Genomic DNA, 23,144 nt, shown 5'->3' with positions numbered 1-23,144 from the left:
AAAACTACTTTTAATTTGGTTACATCGTATACATACAAGTCTAATTTGCTTCAAGCAGACACAGATTATAATTGAATTGCATTATTTTTACAGAAGATTTATACATTTGCAGATAATTTTATTGTATAGTTAAATTTAAAAGTTCATTTTTGAACTTACCTTGATAATATTAATAAATGTGTACAAAGCAGTTTGAAACCCGAGGTGCACTTACTAGCTTTTGCCGGAGCTTTCAACTGCATCTTACAGACTTCTTCAGATGATTGAGTGTGCTCTGCTTTTCACTGAGGGAGAGCAGCTGATGTGGTTAAAAGTTAGTAACTGACCTTGGGTTAGTATGATTTTGTCAAACTATATTTGTGTATATCTACTGATGTTTATTTCCTTTAAAGTACAACGTGTGAGGTGAATGAAACTAGTGCTGCAGTAGATTGATCCATTCAGTATTTTTCCAATTAATGATCAATCACTGGTCGATTGACTACTCAATTTATTGTTGCTGCACTAAACAAAAAGATGAATTATTTTGATGAAAATCATGATGCTAAATATACAAAACAGAATTAGCATGCAAATAACTGTACCCATAACCCTGGATGCCTAATTCAAAGTGACAGGTATTCCGTTTACTGTCAAACACTTGCCCACTAGAAGGTGACACGCTACGCATTACCCCACATCATCGCTGTCCTAACAAACAAAGTGTCAGATGACAGGACTCAATATAATGCAGAAAATGTGCACATCAGCGCAAAACTGAAATTCTTACAGAGACACAAGAGGCTTCATCAGCAGATCAGCAAACTAAGCTGCACCAGCTCAGGCGTTCATCTGAAGAGATGAGCAGCACTAGACAGGCACTGGCATCGCTCACTCACGCCTACTGTCTGAGTCCTTGTAGAGAGGAGGAGGAGGATTCCTACCTTCTACCTATTCTGCTGCTGCATGAACCACAGGGGAACTGCAGCCATTCATCAAACTACTGGGCAGCTCCTGTTTGAAGCAGAGCCACCCATCAATGACTGAGCAGAGAAAAATAGTAAGATGGAAAAGTAACAGAGGGCCTTTGCATCATCTGCAGATGGAGTCAGAGATTTCATGGCAGCTATTCCAAGAGACAGATCTCCTCAAATTGCCTAATTAGCAGTAAACACGTCATCAGTTTTGCAGGTATTTAGTCATAAACTAAAGTACTGAATGAACGGAAATGTTGAACTCATGATGGAAAGGTCGCTACATTAGTCTTGAAGGGTACATGTGTCTGTAAAAGAAGATTTCATGACAATCCATCAGCAGCTGTTGGGATATTTCACTCAAAACCAAACATGTTAACCTCATGGTGGCACTAGACACATTGGAATACAGATTCTGTGCCAATCCATGATGTGTTAACCCTGAGCTGCAGGTGATCACCAAAGACATCTCAACCAAATGTCATGGCAGTCCATCAGGTATTTGTCATGACATGTCACTTAAAATAAAAAGTGTCAACGTCATGGTGATGCTAATGGTAAAGTCAGAGGCTCATATCCAGGGTGGTGATTTGCAATAAGGTAGTTATGAATTATAGAAAAAAAAGAGTATCAGGCTTTTTCTAGTTAATAAGTTGATTCGGTTTCTAAGCACAGGTGTCACTTTTTTCTTTCATCAAAAGTGTGCATATTCCATTCTGTAACCAGACTCGTGCACACTTCCTCAGTGGGAAAATGAAAGCTGTAGTAAAATCCTCAGGCGTCAGTGAAACCCCATCCACATGGAAGACCACTCAATCACCCACATAAACCGCCCCAACAGTGATTTATTTTACAATCCAATAAAAACGCTGCGCGCCAGAGTGGAATGGAGGGGGCAGTCCGTCAGCGCCACAAACCACTAAGACGTGGTCGTATTTAACTGCTGATCGACCAGGTCTCCTGGTCCTGTCGACCAGCACTTAGATGAGGTGGCCGTGTATGGGAGGCCCAACAATGCACAGAGGCGGGGGGGGGGACCATCAATGAGTTCCTTTCTCCCCGGGGAGCCACTGTTTACTCAGCACAGGGCGAGCTGGAGGGCAGCACAATGGTGTTGCAGGGCCTCTGCGCCTAATATTGATGTCATACTACTCATCTCCACATTATCCCTGAAATTGATTAGTCTGATCTCAGCCTGGAGCGCAGGGGAGCAACAACAAACACAGCTCTTTTTACTCCTCTGTCTTTCCCCATCTCAACGGACTGACTCCCACATACTGGGAGAGAGAAACCGAGCCCATTCTTAGTTCCAGCCTCCTCCGTGAATGCCCTGCACCCTCCGTTCACGGTTTATCGATCAGAGCCGAGTCAATACTGCTGAGATTCGAATGTCCTGAAATGCACAATCACACAGAATGAGGAGAAGCTTTTCAACCCTCGTGGCTAAATTGGTTTTGCAGCAAAACAATCATTAAGAAGACGCAGTTTGGTCACAAAGCATCAGGTTTCACTCGTGATTTGTTTACTGAAAGCAGAGTAAGCCGCTCAAGAATATAAATATGTTACTATATAACAGCATCTGCATTGACTCAACTTGTGTCAGATGTGACGATGAGTTGTTACAGAGATGTAACTCTGTGCAGAACCACTTTGAAGATTCTGTATCATCATGCTAGCAGAGAACAAATTACTCACAGAGAACCTTCAGCTGTCACCAGCTTTACACTAAGTGGAAAATGTAAATCACCCACTGTAAAGCTTCAAACAAATCTGTGGAAATGTAGGCAGGACCCACAACCCTCATTGTTTCCACACAGGAAAATGTACAGGGGTTTGACATTCATCAGATCAGACTGTATGACATCCCTGAGTGCAGAGGGAAGTGGGCTCAACACCATTTGATCTAAAGCATGATGAGTAACTGTATGACATTTAGTAAAAAACATATTTTTTTCCACTTTAGTCTTAAAGGATCATTGATATTTATTACAACTTTCGTCTTATTCACTGATAGGGCAAGAAGTCCAAGAGGTCAGCTGATCAGACACTTTGTAGTACAAGAAAACAAGCTATCCAAAGTATTTAAACCATCCTTTACTATATCTGCTTGCACTCCTGCTTTACGGCAGTATTAACTTATTGAAAGTGTTGTACCAATGTGATTTTACAATATAATAACTTGTCAGGCAATTAGTGTATTGCATAAAGCGCACATCACTTCAATGTAGTTAAATGTTCTGTAATTGTTTCTCAATTGAGTGTCCAGAAAATAAAAAGTATTATATCCTGATATGGTATTGCAATATAAAAAGACACATACTGTGAAAGAGGATTTCATAGATTCATAGATATCGAGCATGTCATAGCAGCACATTGGCTTAGAATATGAAGCACAGTTCTACAGTTGCTGGTAGGGGGGCCTTTCCATGGGCAGCCCCCTCACTCTGACATCTCTCCATTAGTGCATGTAGAGGTACTGAGCATGTGTGTGTAATTCAGGCCTGTGTGTATAATAATAACAACAGAGTGAAAACATTGTAATTTCCCCTTGAGGGATTAATAAAGTATACATTATTATTATTATTACATAAAGTGCCTGTTCTGTTTTGTAGTCAAATAAACACAGCACAATAAGCCATACACTGTAAGAAATATCAATTGTAAAAAGGTAATTTAGTTCCACATTAGTATTCCATAGCTTGGTTTTCAGTGCACTTTATTCCAGTTAAAAGTAACTAATTATACTTACTCAAGTACTATGCTTCAGGTTAATTCTGAGGTACTTGCAATACTATTTACCATTGTTGCTACTTTATATGTATCCTCCACAATTAGTTGATTGAGACTATGAGTCATAGTTTCCGCCGCTTACTTTGCAAACTAAGATTTTAAAATCCTAAAAAGAGCAAATAAAATATGGTGCAATGTTATACAGTACATGCAACTGCCCAAAATGTTATCTTGACCAGCTACAGTAAACAGTAAAATGCTTCTTACATGCTAATGCATGATCAATAATAATCCTACTGTATATAATAACAGTACTATTCTGCCTGTGAAGCTAATGCTAATGTAGGTTTACTTTAATAAACGTTTGAATGCAGGAGTTATGTGTTATTGCTACTTTTACTCAATTGCAGAAAGTTCTTGAAAGGAGCTGATTTGTATTGGAAACCGAGCACTTTGTGGCTTGTTTTAATACTATAAATTGAGATGTTTGGACTTCATAATTGCATGGAAGTGTTGTTGTGTTTGCAGTGTGAGATGAAGCTGTACTGTGTGTTGCTGATACTCTCAGGTGGAACACAGCCCTGGCTCGGCTGGCCCTCTGCCTGACTCTGTCACTCATTCAGCCCTGCCTCTGACATCAACGCTGCCCACCGCTATCTAAGGTTTCCCATGAAGCAAGGTGTAGTAGGAGGATCATTTGTCTTCTGATGCCTGGCGGGTCACAGTATCTCCCAGAACTAAAAATACCCCCTCGTGTGTCCGTCTTCATACGTGTGCAGAGGGAAGCCCGGCTGAGGTTCATAACTGGTTTATTGATGATGGAAAAACAAATTAGAGCCATCTTTGAGCAGCCCAAAGTGTGCCAGTGTAGCTGTCACGTTGGCAGCTTACTTGGAGAATTAGTTCTCTCTTTCAGATCATGCCTCCATACGAGCTGCAATGGCAGAATGTGATAATTCACATCAAGCAGATGTACTCCCAGCACACAGTGTTGCCTTGTCTCCTCAAATATACACCTGGTTAATTATTCACAGCCCTCAGGTTCTGCTGTCTAGCAGGGTAGCTGCCTGCGTAAGGGCCTGTCTTTCCTGATTGTATCTCTCAAGATTTCGTTATTCTGGGCACAGAGTCAACAATAGGCACGTCATCAAAATTTCTTTGGTTTCTAGTAAGGGAGGGGAGGATGGGGTCACAGAGCAGTTAAACCGACAAACCTGGCTGATAGAGCAGGTGAACGAGTATGAGTGGCAGGGAAAGGCAGGCCTGTGGGGCTTGCTAGAAACAGATGTCAAACAGGAACTTGTGTGTTTAACGTCTCCTCTGCAGCGAGCTTCCTGGAGACACAATCTGCCTCGACTGGGGCCGGCCAGCAAACTGCTGCCTCATACTTGACCTCGGTCAGCCTGTGACCTACTTTCTGCTGGGATGTGGAGAGTCAAAACAAAAAGTACAAAAAACAAAAGGCGCACTCGCTCCCTGGTTGATTTGGAAAGAAGGCTTTGTGGAATATCTTGGAGGAAGTGTTGGGAAAACGTCTGTCTTTTCTAGCTGCTCCTTACCCACGGGCAAAAACACAGGCCAAGCTTAAACGTCTTTACAGGGAAATATGTGAAAAGTACTTGGAAAGATATTCAGCCGACACAAAAATAAGCATTTTTAACATGACCACAGGCAATAGTTAACAAAAGTAACTTTTCACTGAAGACGAAGAGCAGGGTATGCCAGCATGGTAAGCCAGCATGAGTGGATAGGGAGAGAAGAAGGGATCACACTGTTTGAGTGACAGGTGATCTCTGAGGTGCAACAAACCAAAACCATACTCAAATATGAAGTTTGTGCTGTAGGGTTGACTAATAATCTGTCTAAATGTTTCTCAGTATTTGTCTCAGAATGATCCACTGCATATTCACGACTAAAGCAGACCTGTGTGAAAGATATTCATTTCCCGGTAAATCCTAATGGCTCAGACTGGATCTCCTAAATTATTAGAAAACTATTAAAAATGTAGCTAGTGCTGAAATAATCAGTGAATTATTTGAGTCAGTTGACTTGTCATTTATGAGAAAACTACCAAACATTTAGTTGTGAGGATTTCCTGCTTTTCTCAGTTTCAATGACCAAACTATAGTTTTCAACTCAAAACCTAACAACTGATAACTCTACAGAATAACAACAATACTATGTTTAAAATGGCACTTTCTCCTAATGTTAAGAACATTCTTTAATTTGCATTTGGATCCAGTTTAACACCCAAAATCAACCACTTATTTCTGTCAGAAATCTGAGATATCCTGCTAACTAACGGACAAATACATTTCATCTCCTTGCTGGATTTAGGGAATCATGGAGCACATGTAAGGGTACAGAAGCTGCTGCTCTAGTGTGTCAGCTGGTGACACGGATCAGTCCCGCAGCCAGAGGAAGGTGAGAACGTGAACACATCCCCACTGGAACAGCTTGTTCCTTAGTGTTCATTCAATATCCACACACGCACACACACACACACACACACACACACACACACACACACACACACACACACACACACACACACACACACACACACACACACAGAGCTGACAAAGGCCAAAACACCCATCTAACTATGCTTTTCCTTTTTGTGTGCTCATTTCCCAGTGCTAGTATGCAGACTATCACTGACAAGACCACAGCGTCTTCAAATCAGCGGTCAGAGATAAACACTGAGACAGCTATTAATGATTATCACCATTATCATTACCATCAATCATCTCCTCACATGATGCTTCTCTCACCAATTCTGTCTCTATCAACATGCTCAGACATGGAATCTGTATATTGCCATAAATGTTCGTTAATGGCTTTATTCAAACATGACAGGGTGATTATGGAAGGAGACACGGCGCTCACACATTATTTGGCACCTATAGGCGCGAGGCAGTGGTGGAACTGCTTGGAGAACAGCAATAAGTGGACGGATCCTAAGTGATTTGATAATGAATTAACGACCAAAGCGAACGCGAGGGATTCTGTCTCTTGTGGAGGACTTGTTTTTCCTATTGTATACAGTCTGATGGCACCCCTAGTTAAAAATAACAAGACACTAGGTTCCATTTCATTTCTGAGTTTGTGTAAATGCAGGGCCTGATAGTGATGGCTCCTAGTACTTAACACACTGGCCAGAGACAGGGTTGCACAGTCCCACTGACATTTGTTATATTACTCATCATGAGCTTATGACCTCAACATTTGCGGCGGGGGTCAGGTGGGGGTTGGATTAGGTCGCTCGGGTGCATGGGCGAAGATGAAGACTCCAGCCAATGAGAAGCCAAGAAGCGGAGTGTCTGTCAGAGGATGGGAGGGGAGGGGAGAGCAAACGAGGAGCATTAGGGTAGGTTAAAGAACAAAACAGAGAGGAGTGGGAGGGAGGGGTGGGACAGACTGGCCACAGTGGAAGTGGCTGACTAAGGCAGGGTTCACTCAGTTCAGCTAGTAAATAAGTGACTGACTGCTCCGAGTGCATTCCAAGGCTCCACCTCACCCTCCCACCCAGCCTCTTCTCGGGGGGATTCCTGGGGTTTCTGGGGCTGTCAACATTTCCAGACCCCGCTGCCAGCAGTGAAAGGAGGGCGGCTGCTGCGTGGCCCATTCACTTTTAGCGTGTTTGCTGCAGATGAAGAGGCCCGCCCTCCCCCCTCGTCCCCTAACAAAAACATCCTGAGGGTCCCAGTCAATCGGCTTGCCGCGGTAAATGAGCCAGCTCCACCAGAAACCTCACACACTGCTGGAAAAGACTGACTATCACACCACCATTCATATAACAACACACACTAAAAATTCTCACAGGCAAACATGGCTGTCTGTTGTATCTGCAGATTAATGCACCCCTGAAGTAATGCAGAATCTGGACGTGGCACCATCTGCCTCGGCTTTTGTTAATCACCTGCCAGATGGGTTAGCAGGTCTTTAGGAAGCTTGTTTTCCTGCTCAATAAAAATGTGTCATATCAGGCCATGGCACAGAAATTGGCACTGCTTTTTTATCTAAAAAGGAAAAGTGGTAACAGTCAATGGCTTTGAATGATCCCAGGTAATAGGCTACAAGATTGCTGAGCGTTTCAGGTTTGAGAAACTATACTGCCGACAAAATACCAGAGGGAAATATCTGCGAATGGCAGAAAGGTAATATCACTGTGAAAGAGGGGGGAACCAATCATATTTAGAATGGTCTGTTCAGTAGGGCGGGCTGAGTTAATGACACATACACACACACATGCACAACTCGACAATACAAAGAGCATTCTGAACCAGCAGCACTTTTAGTGAAATCGGAGTCTCAGCAGATCTGCTCTATATGAAGTCTTCATCTTACTCGTGTTTTTGCCACGTCAGGAAAAACCGATGTGTGGTTCTTTAGCTCTGCAGTACAAATCATTTCATTTCTCTGATCAAAGTTGAAATTGAGTTCTGCACTGCTACAGTCTGTATGAGTCAATGAAATGTATCTTTTTAATTGGATTTATATAACAAATAGACAAGGTGAGAATTCAGAGGCATTGGAGCTTGACTGGTGGCAGGTTTGCAGGTTACAGCCTGTTTTTTTGAGATTTCAAACCTCAGCTGACAGCAGATGGGTTGGTTTTAAGTCCCTGCGTGGAGACGGGCTATAAGTCCAACATTCCTGAGCCAAGGCCTGAAATCCTGAGAACAGCGCCTGAAGTAAACTAGCTCCGAGACAATGGTGAGAGGTTGAAGGTGAGGAGAGTGAGGCCTTTGCAGTTACTAATATATTCCAAGGAGATTTCTAAAGTGTTCTGCCACCAATTGCCCCACATAATGGTTTCCATGGAGATGGGTCCTCGGATCCAGGGCTGCGTTACAGAAACGAACCGGCAGAACAATGACCCCAACTTCCACCCTGTTACTGAACATTTTTCAGCCGGCTACTTTTTCCGTTCTGTGTCAGAAGGTAAGTAAACTCTGATTTACAGAAAAGAAAATCTGCTTTTGTCCGTGTTCCGTTTCCATCTCTGCTATTCCCATGGTCCATGGATACAGCCCCACACTTCCTAAAGCTTTTTTTGCCAGAGGCATCCTTTCAGCCTACGGTCTTGACAACACAGTAGGAATTTGCATGCATCAATAGTTTGGAACAAAACAACATCCTTAGCAGAATCTACAAGTCTGGAGAACCACATCCCTTTGGAAGGGTCACTTCGATTTCAGCAAGAGTAGAATAATTGGTATTAGTATTTGTGACATCCACTCCTGGCCCTTTTAACTGTCTGCAATGTCTTCTTGTGGAGCTGTGTTTAGTCTATCCACTCACTTAAAGTGGATGGTGCGACACAGCTAATAGGCTATGATAGCTTCCTCTGTTTTGGACTTTCTGGTTCCTCAACATGTGCAGCTTGAAACAGCACTGGGTAACTCAGCTGACACAAAGGCCACTTTTACAGTTCACACTAGAACTCCATTGTGCAGCGATGACACATAAAACATCAGAGTTGCGGTTAAGATCTTTTTTTCTTTGTATAAATGGAGCACCTCATCTCATCCCCTTGTGATCATGCATAGCAGCATGGAAGCATATAGCAGAGACAAAAGTCACACGTGCACAGACGGAGGATATACAGCCTCTTGACAGCTCTAACAGGAGTGGGAAGACAGCCTATAATGGAATATAAATAACACTTATGCAGTGCTCATTAAAGTTGCCCTGTGTGTTGGTCATTAACTCTCCTCTTCTGTCACCTTCGTCGCTCAAGGTGGGGTGGAAGGGGTTGCCACTGCAGTGTACAGCCTTGTTTCCAACATGCTTACACCCTGCAACGACAGACTGTGCTGATTTATGTTCTGTGAGAGTGTTGCTGCTTTTTATAGCCTATAAAAATTATTAACCCACTAAATGTCCTCTAGTTTAATTCCACAACGGAATATCTGCCAAGTAAAAAAGCCGGTACCTGTTCCTGCAAAGATAATACTGCTGTCAAAGAAGAAAGTTAATGCAAATTAGAAATGAAATTTCTCTTCTTGGAGTGGATTTAACACCCAGAACGCATTGGGCATCAGTGCCACTGGCTACCAGCCATCGAGTTAACACTGAACCTGATAGTAGCATTCTATGCCAGTCCAACTCTAAAGTTAGCTCAGATTCAATTATTGATGCTAGATAGGCATGCTTTCTCTCTCTGTCTTTAGTTGCACAACAAGACAGTGGGTCTACAGCCACACTCCCGCCTTTGTAATTAGACACAGTTGTGCTGTGAGCCTGAGTCCTGCACCAAAAAAGTTGTGTAATAAATATATTTATATAAATTCACGGGAACAGGAAGGCTACAGGTATGACTAAATGCAGACGGGCAGTTTTTTTCTGGAGAAATCAGATATAAATCAGAAAGTAATACGATGAATATGTGCAGTAGCCTATTTCTACCATCGTAATCAGCTACTGTTATCAAGCCTAATCAGCCACCAGGATTTATATTTCTTGTGATAGCCTGCGGCATCGAGCGCAGCCAGTGAAAGAAACTGGATTTGTGATTCAAGAACGGAGAACCCAGCTTAAACCAAGGCCTGTGGATCATGCTATGTTTCTGCACAGCTCAACTGAGGGCAATTACATGTCAGCATAGTGAGTAGCAACATGCTGACTGGTGATTGAATCTGCTAAATAGGCTGCGGTTAATTATGATTCCAATTCATGTTTCTATCTTACAATTGTGCAAGTAAAAATAAGGCACTGTATAATGTTTAATCACGGGTCAGGTCGTGTATCTTATATTAACGGGTCCGGGCGGCTCGATAATTATGGGTAACGGGTAGGTTCAGGTACTAAGCTCTGCGGCTGTTTGCAAAACTGGACCCATTGTTCTTTGAGCTACTATAAATACTAATGTCTGCATGCTAACATGCTAATAATGACAATACTAACATGCTGATATTAAGTGGGTAATGGTTATCATTTTCACCATCTTAGTTTTGCATGTTAGCATGCTAACATTTACTCATTAGCAATAACTAAAAAGTACAGCTGAGGCTGGTGGGAAAGTCATTCAATTTGCAGTGACTAAGTCATAAAGCAAAGTACTAAACAAATTAAAAATGCGACCTCATGATAGCCCTAGATCAAAAGTCAAGGGATCCCCAAAATTATGACAACTCATCCTGCGGGGAACATGAATGTCTGAACCACATTTCACAGCAATCCATCCAATAGTTGTTGGGACATCCAAGGACCAAAGTGGACAGATTGACTGACAATTCCATCCCAGAGTCACGCTGCCAGGGTGGCTAAAAAATAAATGGCACCACAAAACCATCCAAACCATTGTTCTATCCTGATGCTGAACTATGGCTGCAGCAACACATACAAATTAGCAGTTTCTGCTTTTTATCCTTACAGCTTTTCAGTTCATTAGATTTGGAAGGTAAGACCTCTATCTACAGTAAGGTCCTTAGTCAATAGACTGAAAAAGAATCAATGACTACAGTAGTTTAGTTTGTAAAAAAAAAAACTTCCACTTACTCGCTTTTTCCTGGGCTTTCAACTGCAAGAATGAGCTTTTACACATAATCAATACCTTTTGGGATAATCCACTTCTTATCATATAATTATTTTTAATTTAATTATTATTATATTTATAGATTACATGATTAATTAATTAACTGAAAAAAGAATCAATAGACTCATTAGTTGTGACATAAATGATGAGTTACAGTATCTCATTAGTCTGACGCTGCCACGGACCATGAGCCAGCAGACTCTCACCTCGCTGCATACTGTATCACTGCCATGCTAAATACAAGACTGACATGGCAAATCCAGAGCTCCCTGCAGGGCAACTCACTCCAAACATGCATCTGTGAGAGGAGCTGGTCCACAGCATGGAGACAGCATGAGGAGAACCAGTTCAAACAGAAAACAACCAGTGTGATCATGCAGATTCAAAGGTCAAAGTTGGACTCAACTTGCCTCCTTTCAGTGTTTTTATTCTCCGGTGGTGGGTTTGTCTACTGAAAGGTCCCGTCTTGTCCGAAGTGTGTCAGTGGTCCTGGGACGAGCGTACAGGCTCCACATCCCTCCCCCCACTGGCACGACCAGCAGTGTATTAAAATAAATCTGTGCACACGTCCCACCCCACCATGCTCGCTAGACATTACCTTATACAAGGCCAGCACCCGCGCGTTCTGCTGGCCTGTGAGCAGATTTTAGCTCCCCTGCTGCCCCTGGCCTTAACCCTACCCGCATCATTAATCCTACAGCCCCCTCCACCTTCAGCCCCCCCCCCCCCCCCTCCCTCCTGTGTTTCTGTGTATGATCTCACATGACTCAACAAAACCCTGGGCCTGGAGCAGGGCTGTCCGGAGATTTTTCCCAAGAGGGGAGGAAAAGATTGACTTTGTGGAAGGGACCTGGAGCGCTGCCCTCAGCTTGGCTCAGATTGCCCCACTTGTCAGGCCTGATGGATTTTGGCTAAAAATAAAAGCAGAAAGGGGCCCTTGACAGGCGGATTAATGAACTCAGTGGTGCTCCTCTTGCTAACCGAGCTGCCACATTGTGCAGATTCTCCGGGTCCCGATGCCTGAAAAACAAGGATGGCGTGCGCGGCCCAGAGAGCGCTGTCTTTCACAAACAAAACATCCCCTTTTCCATGTGCAGCGGGAGAGATTCAGCAGAGGAGTATAGCAAATGCAAGATGAGCCAAGTGAGTGGGAATTCCTGCGTCCAGTCCCCCCTCCCCCCTCTGTTACCCCACCCTCTGCGCATTCCCCCGCCACATTCATAGCAGCAAAAAATCGGAGCAAAACAGAGCAGCAGCAGACTGGAGACCCAAACAAATACAGCAGCAGACGAGCCTGCGCTTTTTGAGTCTCCTGATCACTGACGGACCTCTAAACTCAATAAATGTCTGTTTGAATGGTATAGGCTATCATTTGGCAACTTTTTATGTGTCTTTCAGCCTTCAACCCTTTGAACCTTCAGCTGCTTTGACAGTCTGACAGTTTTGTGACTTTCCAAAACCAACAATCCCACTTTTTTATGTTTATGCAGTGATTGGCAAGTTGGGAGCAGATGACAAAGTAAGAGGGGTTGGACCTGCTTAATCTCCCGATTATTATAACCCAGTTCACTTGTTCAGGACACTCTGACATACTTCCGGCTGGCTTTTCGCCTTTTCGTTTGAGACTTTATACGAACATCCCATCCAGAATCTGTATCCCGCCCACAGGACACTGTCCATTGTAAATGAACTGCTAATACTATAAATGCATGGACCATCACTTGTTTACAGAGTGACCCGGGTGCAAGGCTCCTTTAAATATTCCTTTACTGTCCGCCATATGTGAAGCTCGTACAAGGTCTGCACGGGTGTTCCAGACTGCCATCTGGATCCTATCAGAGACCACAAATACAGATGGAGTGAAAGCGCTTGGTAGCAGCGCAGGCCGCCCGGCCTAATGAATGGGAAGAGCACATTTTCAACCCTTTCAATAGGTCAGTGGCAGGCGTGGGCTTCACCTCCCCTCACACACACATCAGGCACAGGGAAGATCAGTTGTCGGGGAGAGGAATAGCCTCACCTCGCCTCCCACGCTACCGAGAGTGTCCTGAAATATCCCTCCTCGCAGAACAAAAGAACAAAATGGCAAGAGGTGATACGTGATACAGCAGGGTTAAAAATAGACTCTACATAGCGCTCTTGGTTTACACCCCGAGTAGCTGTGACTAGACTAGAAAAAAAAATTATATGCATTTTTGGACCACTTATAGATTCAGAAGTAGGATCAGGAAGACTCACTTCTTTTAGGATTTTATGTGGCCTGGACTTGAGAACTGAGAGAATCAAACATTCTCACGCAATCAAAGAAGGCGTTGTTTAGGGGAATCAAAGGGTCTCATGGTATGTGAAGCATACATGATCTGCCTGAGAAGACAGAGAAGTCCACCTTTTCAGCGGGTGGATATTTCCTTTGTTTGGATGTCACTGCCCATGGCATCCTACACAGAGGATCATCAAAACATTACATCATGCAGGAAAAATCCATGAGAGAAGCTGCAAGCATTTCCAACTGTGGTTTGCTGCACATCAATCAAAGCTCAGTGAGAAAAGAAAAGAATTAGAGGGAGAGAAGTCCTGAAAGCCACTTGTTCTATTGCAAAGTGTTAACAGGCTGCTCGACTCAGAGGATCAGACATGTGAATCAGACTCTGGAGGTGGTCTCTGCTCCAGGTCAGGCTAAAAATGAGAAATGCCTCAATGAGGAAGGACATTAGCATAAAACAAGGTGTTGCTTTTGATTTGAAAAGTTTTAATACTGTCTTTCTTCTTCAAATTCCATTTTATACTATACAATACTTAGTTTCCCTTCCTTTCAAAACTTAAGAACATTTGTGACTAAAGGACTTTGTAAATCAAAGTCGGCCAAACAGCAGCATTTATTCATACAGAATTGATTGATTCAAAGACATTCCAGGGGCATAAAGGGAATCATTTCTCCCACTCTGTGTCAGAAGTGCATGCAACATGCCTCAGAGTGATAGGAACAATGGCCTCTTTCACTGCCTTCGCCAGGCTGGAGATGGGGAGGTGCATCATGGGAAGCAGGCAGGCAGACAGGCTCGTACAGTTGAGCGCAGATACTTCAGAGAGGCCTCACACAAACCCCGGCAACAAGCAACAGCACTTAAACTTCCAGATATGGGCCATGTGTGAATTGTGAGTTTGGATTACTCCTGCTTTGTAAAACACACAGCGCTGCAGCACTCAGGCAGTTCACAGAGCCAGCACAACGCCTGATCTTACACAAGAAACTATGAAGTATGACAAGTGGGATGGGATGTTTTCACTCGGACCGTTTCTATTAGGGCTGAACCATTAATGGTATCAAATCAAAGTCGTGATTTAAAAAGTGCAAAAAGTTAATCGTGAAGAGCACGATTAATCAAATGTGTAATATTTAGTTGAATGTTTGGTTTAACATTTTGTATTCCTCTTTTCATTACTATATTTACTGTTTTTGTCATAAGATAAATGCTGGACTATTCTTACATATCACAGATTGTTTACAGAAACAACATTTTCATTAATTTTTTCTTCCTTTATTTAACATGATCAATCGCAAATGGAATCGTAATCGCAATATCTGGCAGGGAAATCATAATTTGATTTTTCCCCCAAATCGTTCAGCCCTACTTTCTATATTTTTACATGTTCTGCCTTATTTCAAGATGTTCAACTAACTCACAACTGTGACAGTTTCCATGCAGTTCATGAAAGAAAAAAGTTGTTTTGCTAGTTCTTCTCAAGCCAACGCCTCAGGAAATATCCTAAAATATATATATATATATATATATATATATATATATATATATATATATATATATATATATATATATAAGGATTTATTCTTAAGTACATGTTGAGACTATGGAATCCCATAAAGCCTGTATTCTATTGCACAACATCCTCCACAACAAAAACAAGGGAAATGTGTCATGAATGTAGTTTGGAGACAGAGAAGCCCCTTTGGATACTTAGCATTTGTTTTTGACATATTTGTTACCTGACTGGATAGGAAACTTTGAATTACATTCACTTTAGGCATATTCATCTCCACCTGGATTCAGGGGGCCTGAGCAGGAATTTAAAATATTAGGGGGGGGAGCATAAAACATTTCCTGGTAGGCCTTAAGACTCAATGTGGGCCGACAATGTCGAAAAAGGCGCCAATAATGTTTTAACCCTCTGAGGTCTGAGGGCATTTTCACACATCTTCTAAATTCTCCTTTTTATTTGCATATAACTGATCCCTGTGTGTCTCATATCAAAATGTTCAGAACAAACTCAGCTGTCTGGATATGGATTCTTTCTAGAGCAATGTGTAAAGAGATAATTTGGCGCTAAAGCTGAAACGTTGATGTTGGCTTTTTGAAATTCCTCAAATCTCTTTTGACAACAAATCTTAACTTATGATGTGTTGTACAAACTGTTTCAGTGCTTGAAATGAGTTTACCAAAGTCTTAGGTTATATATCATTAATATAGTAAATAAATGTCTGAAATGTAATGTAATATTGCTTGTTGAGTAGGACTTTTGTCAAACATCGTTTGGATGCGCCGGTGCGTCTTTTGTTAAAAAAGCGACAGAAATGTTTAAAAAAAGTGTTCATTTTCTGGGAGGACAACAAGTGCATAAGATAAGATAGACGTTATGGTCGACAGGAGGACAACACAAGGGTTAACTAAATGATAAAAACAAACACCAAGGAGATCCATATTGATCTGTCAGCCAAAGTGAACTGTGATTTGAGTTGGTCTCAGAGCTGCCAGACGCCACGTTGAGCTGGTACACACACGTGCTCTGGGCTCAGTACTCTGACAGCTTGTACTCTTACTACAGCAGCTTAAACACCACTATATAGTGTACGCTAAGCCACAAACTGGCTATGAGACTAAAAGGCTCCGGGACAAAGAAGGCCTTTGTGTTGGCTCGTAGTCTCTTAAGAAAAGCAGCGATAAGAGTTCTGACTCCATGTACACGCCAGAGCTGCCATCAAGAGATCAGGGAGCAGCATGTCACTTTAGAGTTTTACATTTCCTTTTAACAAGCACAGATCCAACGGGATATTTCACCAAGATCTATTATTAGAGGGAAAGGGTTGAAATGTGGGTTTCCTTTTATTCTTTTTGTTCTTTGTGTTTTATGGTCACGAGACTTGTTACACTAGCATAGGAGAGACAGCTGAATCAATTATCACTGAATATTAGTCTACTACAGCCACTATTCTAGCACCTGCAGAGGAAGTCGGAGAAGGAAGCTTTATTTCCTTTGCAACAGTTAGTTATTAGTTTTGAACAGTGCGGTTTTCTCTTGTTGTTCGAGAACACACAGTTATATTCTCAGTCTTTAAGAGCCTTCGAATTATCTGTTTTATTGGAGAATTTTTATTTAAATTTTTACTTCAAAACATTAAGGATCCATGAATTATTCTACAGCTAAATAAATGCTGCTGGGATGATAAATGATATATTGAATAAATAAAGATAATAAATGACTCAGACTACAGCAGCGTTTGGATTTCTGTTTGTGGGTGTCAGTGTGACAAATGTTTGCCTCGGCTTCACAGTCTAACCACAACAGGAAAAAAATAACACCCGGCCAACAGAAAGTCATGCTCGACACAGAAAAACAAAAGCTGGAGTGTGTGCAGTATAAGAGCTACTTACAGACGTGTCCTTCATCTACTGACGCTGATTAGTGATCATTTATCCACGAGCAGCGTACACTCACACTGACACATTCACATCATATCAGTCAGACAGACGCAAGGACAGGGACATGATTGGCAGGTCGGGGTGGGGGGGGGGGTGGGGGGGCTGCAGCACGAACACAGAGCCTCCCATCATCCACAATCAGTCATGCAAACACACACCACTGTTCATTCATCCACACTCTCAATAACCTCTACCTCATTCCCTGCCTAACACCTAGACAGAAGCCTTGCTGATATATGTATCTATAATTTAACTTGAGTAGAATTTTCACATATCTGTACTGTACTTTACTTTGTTATTTATATTTCTGGAAACTTTCACTTTTACGCCACTACTTTCCCCCTGAGCGTCTTCATTACTCGTTACTCGCAAGAAATGTTTTTGTATGTTGGAGTAAAAGATTCTTCCTCACAAAAAAATGAACATTCTGTTTTTCTCTTTGTTGATGTCAGACTTTAAGGTGTGGAAACCCTGAATAGTATGCTTCACTAAAAGAAAGCCACAATAAAGTTCATAATCAAAGTTTCTCTTTCTCTTTACTTTTAATAATTAAATACATTTAGTATCAGAAAGTTACTTTAGATACCCAAGTACAGTAAATATCAGATACTGTAAGACTTTTACTCAAGTAATATTCTGAAAGGTGACTTTAACTTCTACTAGTCATTTTCTGCTATGTACTTTTACTCAAGTATTGCTTTCAAATACTGATATTGTCCTGTATTTATATTATAGTTTTCAGTATTTTAGTATATATTGTCTGTACTGTGTATTCTATAGATATATATACCTTATATTTATAGAGCATACTAAGGTTTGTTCTTGTATTCTGTACTGAGCGTTCTTCTCTTCTGTTGATATCATCCATCCATCCATACATCCATATATCCATCTATCCAACTATATATCTATCCATCCATCCATCCATATATCCATCTATCCAACTATATATCTATCCATCCATCCATACATCCATATATCCATCTATCCAACTATATATCTATCCATCCATCCATCCATATATCCAACTATATATCTATCCATCCATCCATCCATATATCCATCTATCCAACTATATATCTATCCATCCATCCATACATCCATATATCCATCTATCCAACTATATATCTATCCATCCATCCATCCATATATCCAACTATATATCTATCCATCCATCCATCCATCTATATATCCAACTATATATCTATCCATCCATCCATCCATCTATATATCCAACTATATATCTATCCATCCATCCATATATCCATCTATATAGCCATCTATCCAACTATATATCCATCCATCCATCCATACTGTGAAGCATTTAACAACAAGCTCAAAAAGTAATTTATTCTCTTTGAATTCAGGTTTAAAAATCCTGTGATAAGTGGAATACTCGTAATAATAGTTTACTTGTTTCAGGAATGTTCTAGAATCAAGAATCCGAAACGGAACAAGGTGAGATTGATCTAGATATAGAAAATACATGCTGTTTGATTTGCCATGGGGCTGTTGTCAGACGGCTGAACGTTGGAAGACAAACAGAACAGGAAACCACAGCTAGCTTAGCTCTGTGCTGAGCTTTCACCTGTAGCTCACGCCCCTCTTCAGTTCGCTCTGAAAAAGCTCCAAAGTGGACTTAGGATTTGTTTTGTCACTTCAAATTTTTGACTAATTCTATTTAGGGTTTTATTTTTCTGTTTTTATACATTTCCAAATCTCCATGGTGACACAATCTACCCACTTTATTTCCAGCCACCTGAATGTAAATCCCATCACTGTACCTTAAAGTTACATTTTCCTCTCTAGATAGATAGATTAAAAACAAACCTCCATCCTAGTGCTGAGAAAGTTACAGATTTTAAGTGATTTCACAAAATGCCTCAATGAATTATTTTGATAATCAGTTATTATTTTGCCAAACATATCAAACATTTCATTTCTTAAAAATGGAGCTTTGCTGTTTTTCTCAATGTCAGTATACCAACAGAGTTTTGGTACAGTTAGTTGGACAAAATCAACTTTTTGCAATGAAGGTTTTTGGAAATTACAATGGCCATTTGTCAACCTTTTCAAACATCTTCAAGGCTAAATATGGAGTTGACAACAAGAGGTTTCATTGCATCTCACAGTCTTCAATGAATGGAGTTAGCTCAGTTGTCCTGGAAGAAGCTATAAGTGGCCCTAAAGTTGACATTTTTCTTGTCAAACTACTATTTCCAAGGTCAAGAATGAACACTCAATTGATGCATTCATATAAAAAAAGCCAGATGAAACAATGATTTAAAATCATGTGTAGCTGCAGCCACGGATACTTGGCCATTTATTTAGAATTTTAAAATCTTATTTTCTTCTAATTCACAAACCTCACACACAACTCATCTAAAGAAGAAATGAGATTCCTTTGGTGTCAGTGCAGCTGAATGAAAGAATCACTGATACTGTTCTTCAATCTGCTGGATGCTTCACAGTTATATAGATACATAGACTGTCCGAGACAGCACAGTGTCTCTTTCACATTTTAATCAGCTGTGAAATCTCCTTTTTTTCCCTTCTCTTCTTATTCTGCCACCGGTGTGGACTGATAACAATCACGCAGCTCGACCTGAACCAGTCGCAGCTGCACATTTGTGACACAGATCTGATGATGGCTACAGCGGCCCGCTGATTAAGCACATTTTGGAGAAGCTGCTGAGCAGCGTGAGATAGATGAGACTGTCTGTGGGCTGTCACTGTGCTCTGGAGGAGAAGATGACTGCGATAGTTGGCTTCCCGCGCAGCAGAAATGTTCCTCTTGTACGTCATCCTGACGGAATATACGTGGCAGTGTTCATACAGACGCAGCTAGCAGAATGAGACTGAGCCTGCCCTCCACACACAATCCCTGAGTGGGATGGAAGGGAAGCTGTTCTCCGGTCATCCATCTAACTGGCCAGCTCCTCCATCCTTCATGCAGCCACGACTTTCCACAGCTTTCCTCTTCTTCTCGCTTTATAGGAAAGCCTCTGTTACTGGACTTTAAACATGTGCGACACTTTAGAGAGCTAAAATGTACTGTCCCTATGACCCGGCCCAGCCAGTGCTGACTCACTGCAGGACACAGGGAGACACAGGTGGACACCCAATCAACGGACCATCCACTCTGAACCCTCCCACTGTGAGTTCCCTGGGCTGCTTTAGGTTCACACTCCGTGACTGCAGACTCAGCAGCACTCAAACTCACTGCATTTCTTTTTCTCTTCTGGATGTAGAGCTGGGCCATATGGAAAAATCAAACATCACAATATTTTTGACCAAATACATCAATGTCGATATTGTGGCGATATTGTAGGGTTGACTATTGGTGCTTTCACAAAATATTAACACAATGAGAGAAATAATCATCAATACTGTTGATATAATGACTATATGGGTAAAGGAAAACAATAAAATAGCTAGAACAGTCTGGTAAGTTCAGAATATAAATCACTTCTTTACTGTAATGTAGCCTCTAAAACCAGGAAATTACGATATCCAAAACTTAAGACGATATCTATCCTCATATATCGATGTGGATATAATATCCATACATTGCCCAGCCCTATCTGGATGTTACACCATCAAAGACCTTTTATTAGGTGAGGTTTTGGAAGAATCAGATGGCAACAACTGAGATATCCATGAACCAATAATGAATCTATGGGTGCTCCTAATGACCCAGAATGAGGTTGATGTGCAGGACGGTAGTTTCTTTGGTGCCCCCCCAGTTGAATGGCATAGTTCCCATCTGAGCAACAGAGCCAACCCAACAGGAGTGAACTCTCCAGAGAAAGAGTCAACGGCTCCAAACAAGATGGTGTCAACACCCTGGGAGGACTTGGGATCCTTATCACCTTAGTACAGGCTCATCTGATTGAAATTACAGGATGAAATCAGCATAAAGCTGGCTATCCACACAGATTACTCCCCCACAGGAAGGGCTGTATACATGGATGTAACCCAACACATAGACTTTCATGTTTTCCATTCCACATCTGTGTGCAACAAATGGAAAAGCCATCGTGGTAAACGTCATGCTCTCAGTTTTTAATGCTTTCATTTCACAGCTTTTTCTTGCTGTAGAATGAATGTTCCTTTTCTTGCTCCTTTTCCTGTGCATGATTAGAAAAAAACCATCATAAGGAAAAGTACGAGGCACTAGAGTGCACATACAGGATCTCCACCTATGGCTGCCTGCTGTGAGATGGCAGGAAGCCACCGCCGGCAAATCCTGCTGATCTCGCTGTAAGCTCACTGTTTTACAGCAGAGCACAGGGGGGATCGGTGCAGGAAGTGGGCACATTACTGCACTTCCACGCCCACAACCTCCCCCTCCCCTCCCTCTACCACCACTACACCAACCCCCTCCCAACCACCTGTGCTGGTCTCACAGGATGCCCCCCCCACCCCACCCCACCCTCCTCCCTCACACTAACTCCTTTACAGCTGCACTTCTTTACCAAACCGCACACTCAAACACTTTGTTGTTTTACACTCCACTGCTTCAACGTCAATGAAGAGGATTCGGTTTACTGTAAACTGCCTTAAAAAAAACTGAAAAACAAGAAAAGAGATCCATTTATGGTATCAAGACATGCAGATAGTGTTGGTTGGAATTACTTTATAAAGAAGAAGGGTAGAAGTTTTCTATAATAATAATAATAATAATAATAATAATAATAATAGGAACACTGTTTGTGGAAAGATGTTCTATTAATATGAAGAGCTAAAACACTTGTATGATGGGTTTAACCCTCCTGTTGTCCTCGGGTCAAATTTGACCCGTTTTCAAAAAGTTTGTAAATCAGAAATTTGGGTTTCTTGCAACCAAATTGTCCAAAAAAAGTAAGGTGGATGGTTCCCTACAACGCTCTTCTTTATTCATGTCAAATACATGATCAGTTCACTACTTTCATCAAAGTGTTTTATTCAGTTTAATAGCTTTTGAAAAAAAATTAACATCGGGAAAAGTGACAAAAACAGCGGAAAATAAGTTTTAATTTTGTCCAAAAAACTAAAAGTTGCGAGGTCGACGGGAAGACAAACCAGCTGTGACAGCTGAGTAATGGGCTGTTTACTGCCAGGGTGGCTTCACCTTAACTAGTGACGGGGCGGACTCAGTGTGCCCCAACCGCGTCGAGTCGCCAGGGCAGGGATCGGCTCACGTAAAAAGGCGATGTTGGCAACCCACCGACCCGTCGTGAAACACAGACCAAGGAGTTTAACGCTCGCGCGAGTCAGAGGGTTGCCCCGTGGTGCAATGAAAGTCAGGGTGAGGTGGGATCCCGGTCCCTCGGGGTCGGGCGCACCACCGGTCCATCCACACTGGAATCTGATATAGGCCACATTTTAAAAGGTCATGTGAACAGCCAAAAACAAAATTGCATCTGAGCAAAAAATCTGAATTAGGCATTAAGACTTGCGGTGTGAACGTAGCTTTAGAGACAGATAACTCGAAACCAGGACAGATCAAAACCTATCAGCATGCAGAGATACCATGAAGGACCAGGGTTTGTTGTACTTTGAGTGATCGGTCACTTAAAAAATGTCTGTTGTGCAGTTCATGATCTTATTTTCTCCTCAGCTGGCCATCGAGCATTCCTCATCGTCATCTCATATGTCAGAGATCAAATTGTTGTGTTAATTGAGCAGAGATGTGGACTTGAGACTTGGTGACTTGGACTCGAGTCCAGGGTTTTCCTGGCTCAGAATGGGCCTTTGGTGGGACATATTGAGTGGCGGGTATGGGGGTCAAAGACTTAATTTCCTGCATTCTGATACATATTTATGTCAAAGAAAACATAAAATTCTGGTGGTAGGAAAACATTCTAAATATAATGGAATATAATGGGCCCGGGTTTACCCCAAAGTTCAGTTTTATTTATTAATATGAACAGGGCTTTACGGTAACTTTTTTCCTTAATAAGCATGTTTTACTCCTAAGTTCAAAAATGTAGAGTGACTTACATAAGGTCACTGCTATCACTGTTGTAGCTAATCTGTACAATAATACAATCCTGTTATGAATACAAAACATTATGAAGTGTAATGTCTTACGTAACGTTTTGGCGCTTGTGATTTTCCTTTGGCGCTGGCTGAAAACCTCTTTCTCTATGCAGGAAAACCCCTGGAGTCAAATCCAGTCTCCTTTTTTATGACTTGCGACTTGACAAGACAATAAATAAA

The 23,144-nt window shown here is 41.8% G+C and overlaps 1 protein-coding gene across 2 annotated transcripts in view; it reads right to left on the bottom strand.

The window, feature by feature from the left end:
• bach2b (BACH transcriptional regulator 2b) overlaps window positions 1-23,144 on the bottom strand; it is an 89,683-nt gene that overhangs the window by 56,292 nt on the left and 10,247 nt on the right. The window contains exon 1 of one of the 2 annotated variants that reach the window (XM_078274216.1): window positions 16,893-16,971. The exons of the other annotated variant lie outside the window; for it this stretch is intronic. Within the exon in view, the coding sequence (XP_078130342.1) occupies window positions 16,893-16,907 (15 nt within the window). The 5' untranslated portion in view covers window positions 16,908-16,971. Of the gene's footprint in view, window positions 1-16,892; window positions 16,972-23,144 lie in introns of those variants that run through there. 2 annotated transcript variants of the gene reach the window in all.

Source organism: Sander vitreus, chromosome 18, assembly GCF_031162955.1.
Source record: "Sander vitreus isolate 19-12246 chromosome 18, sanVit1, whole genome shotgun sequence".
Lineage (NCBI taxonomy): Eukaryota > Metazoa > Chordata > Actinopteri > Perciformes > Percidae > Sander > Sander vitreus.
The sequence above is the reverse complement of the archived record's forward strand: the minus strand, read 5'-3'. Positions and strand labels throughout refer to the sequence as shown.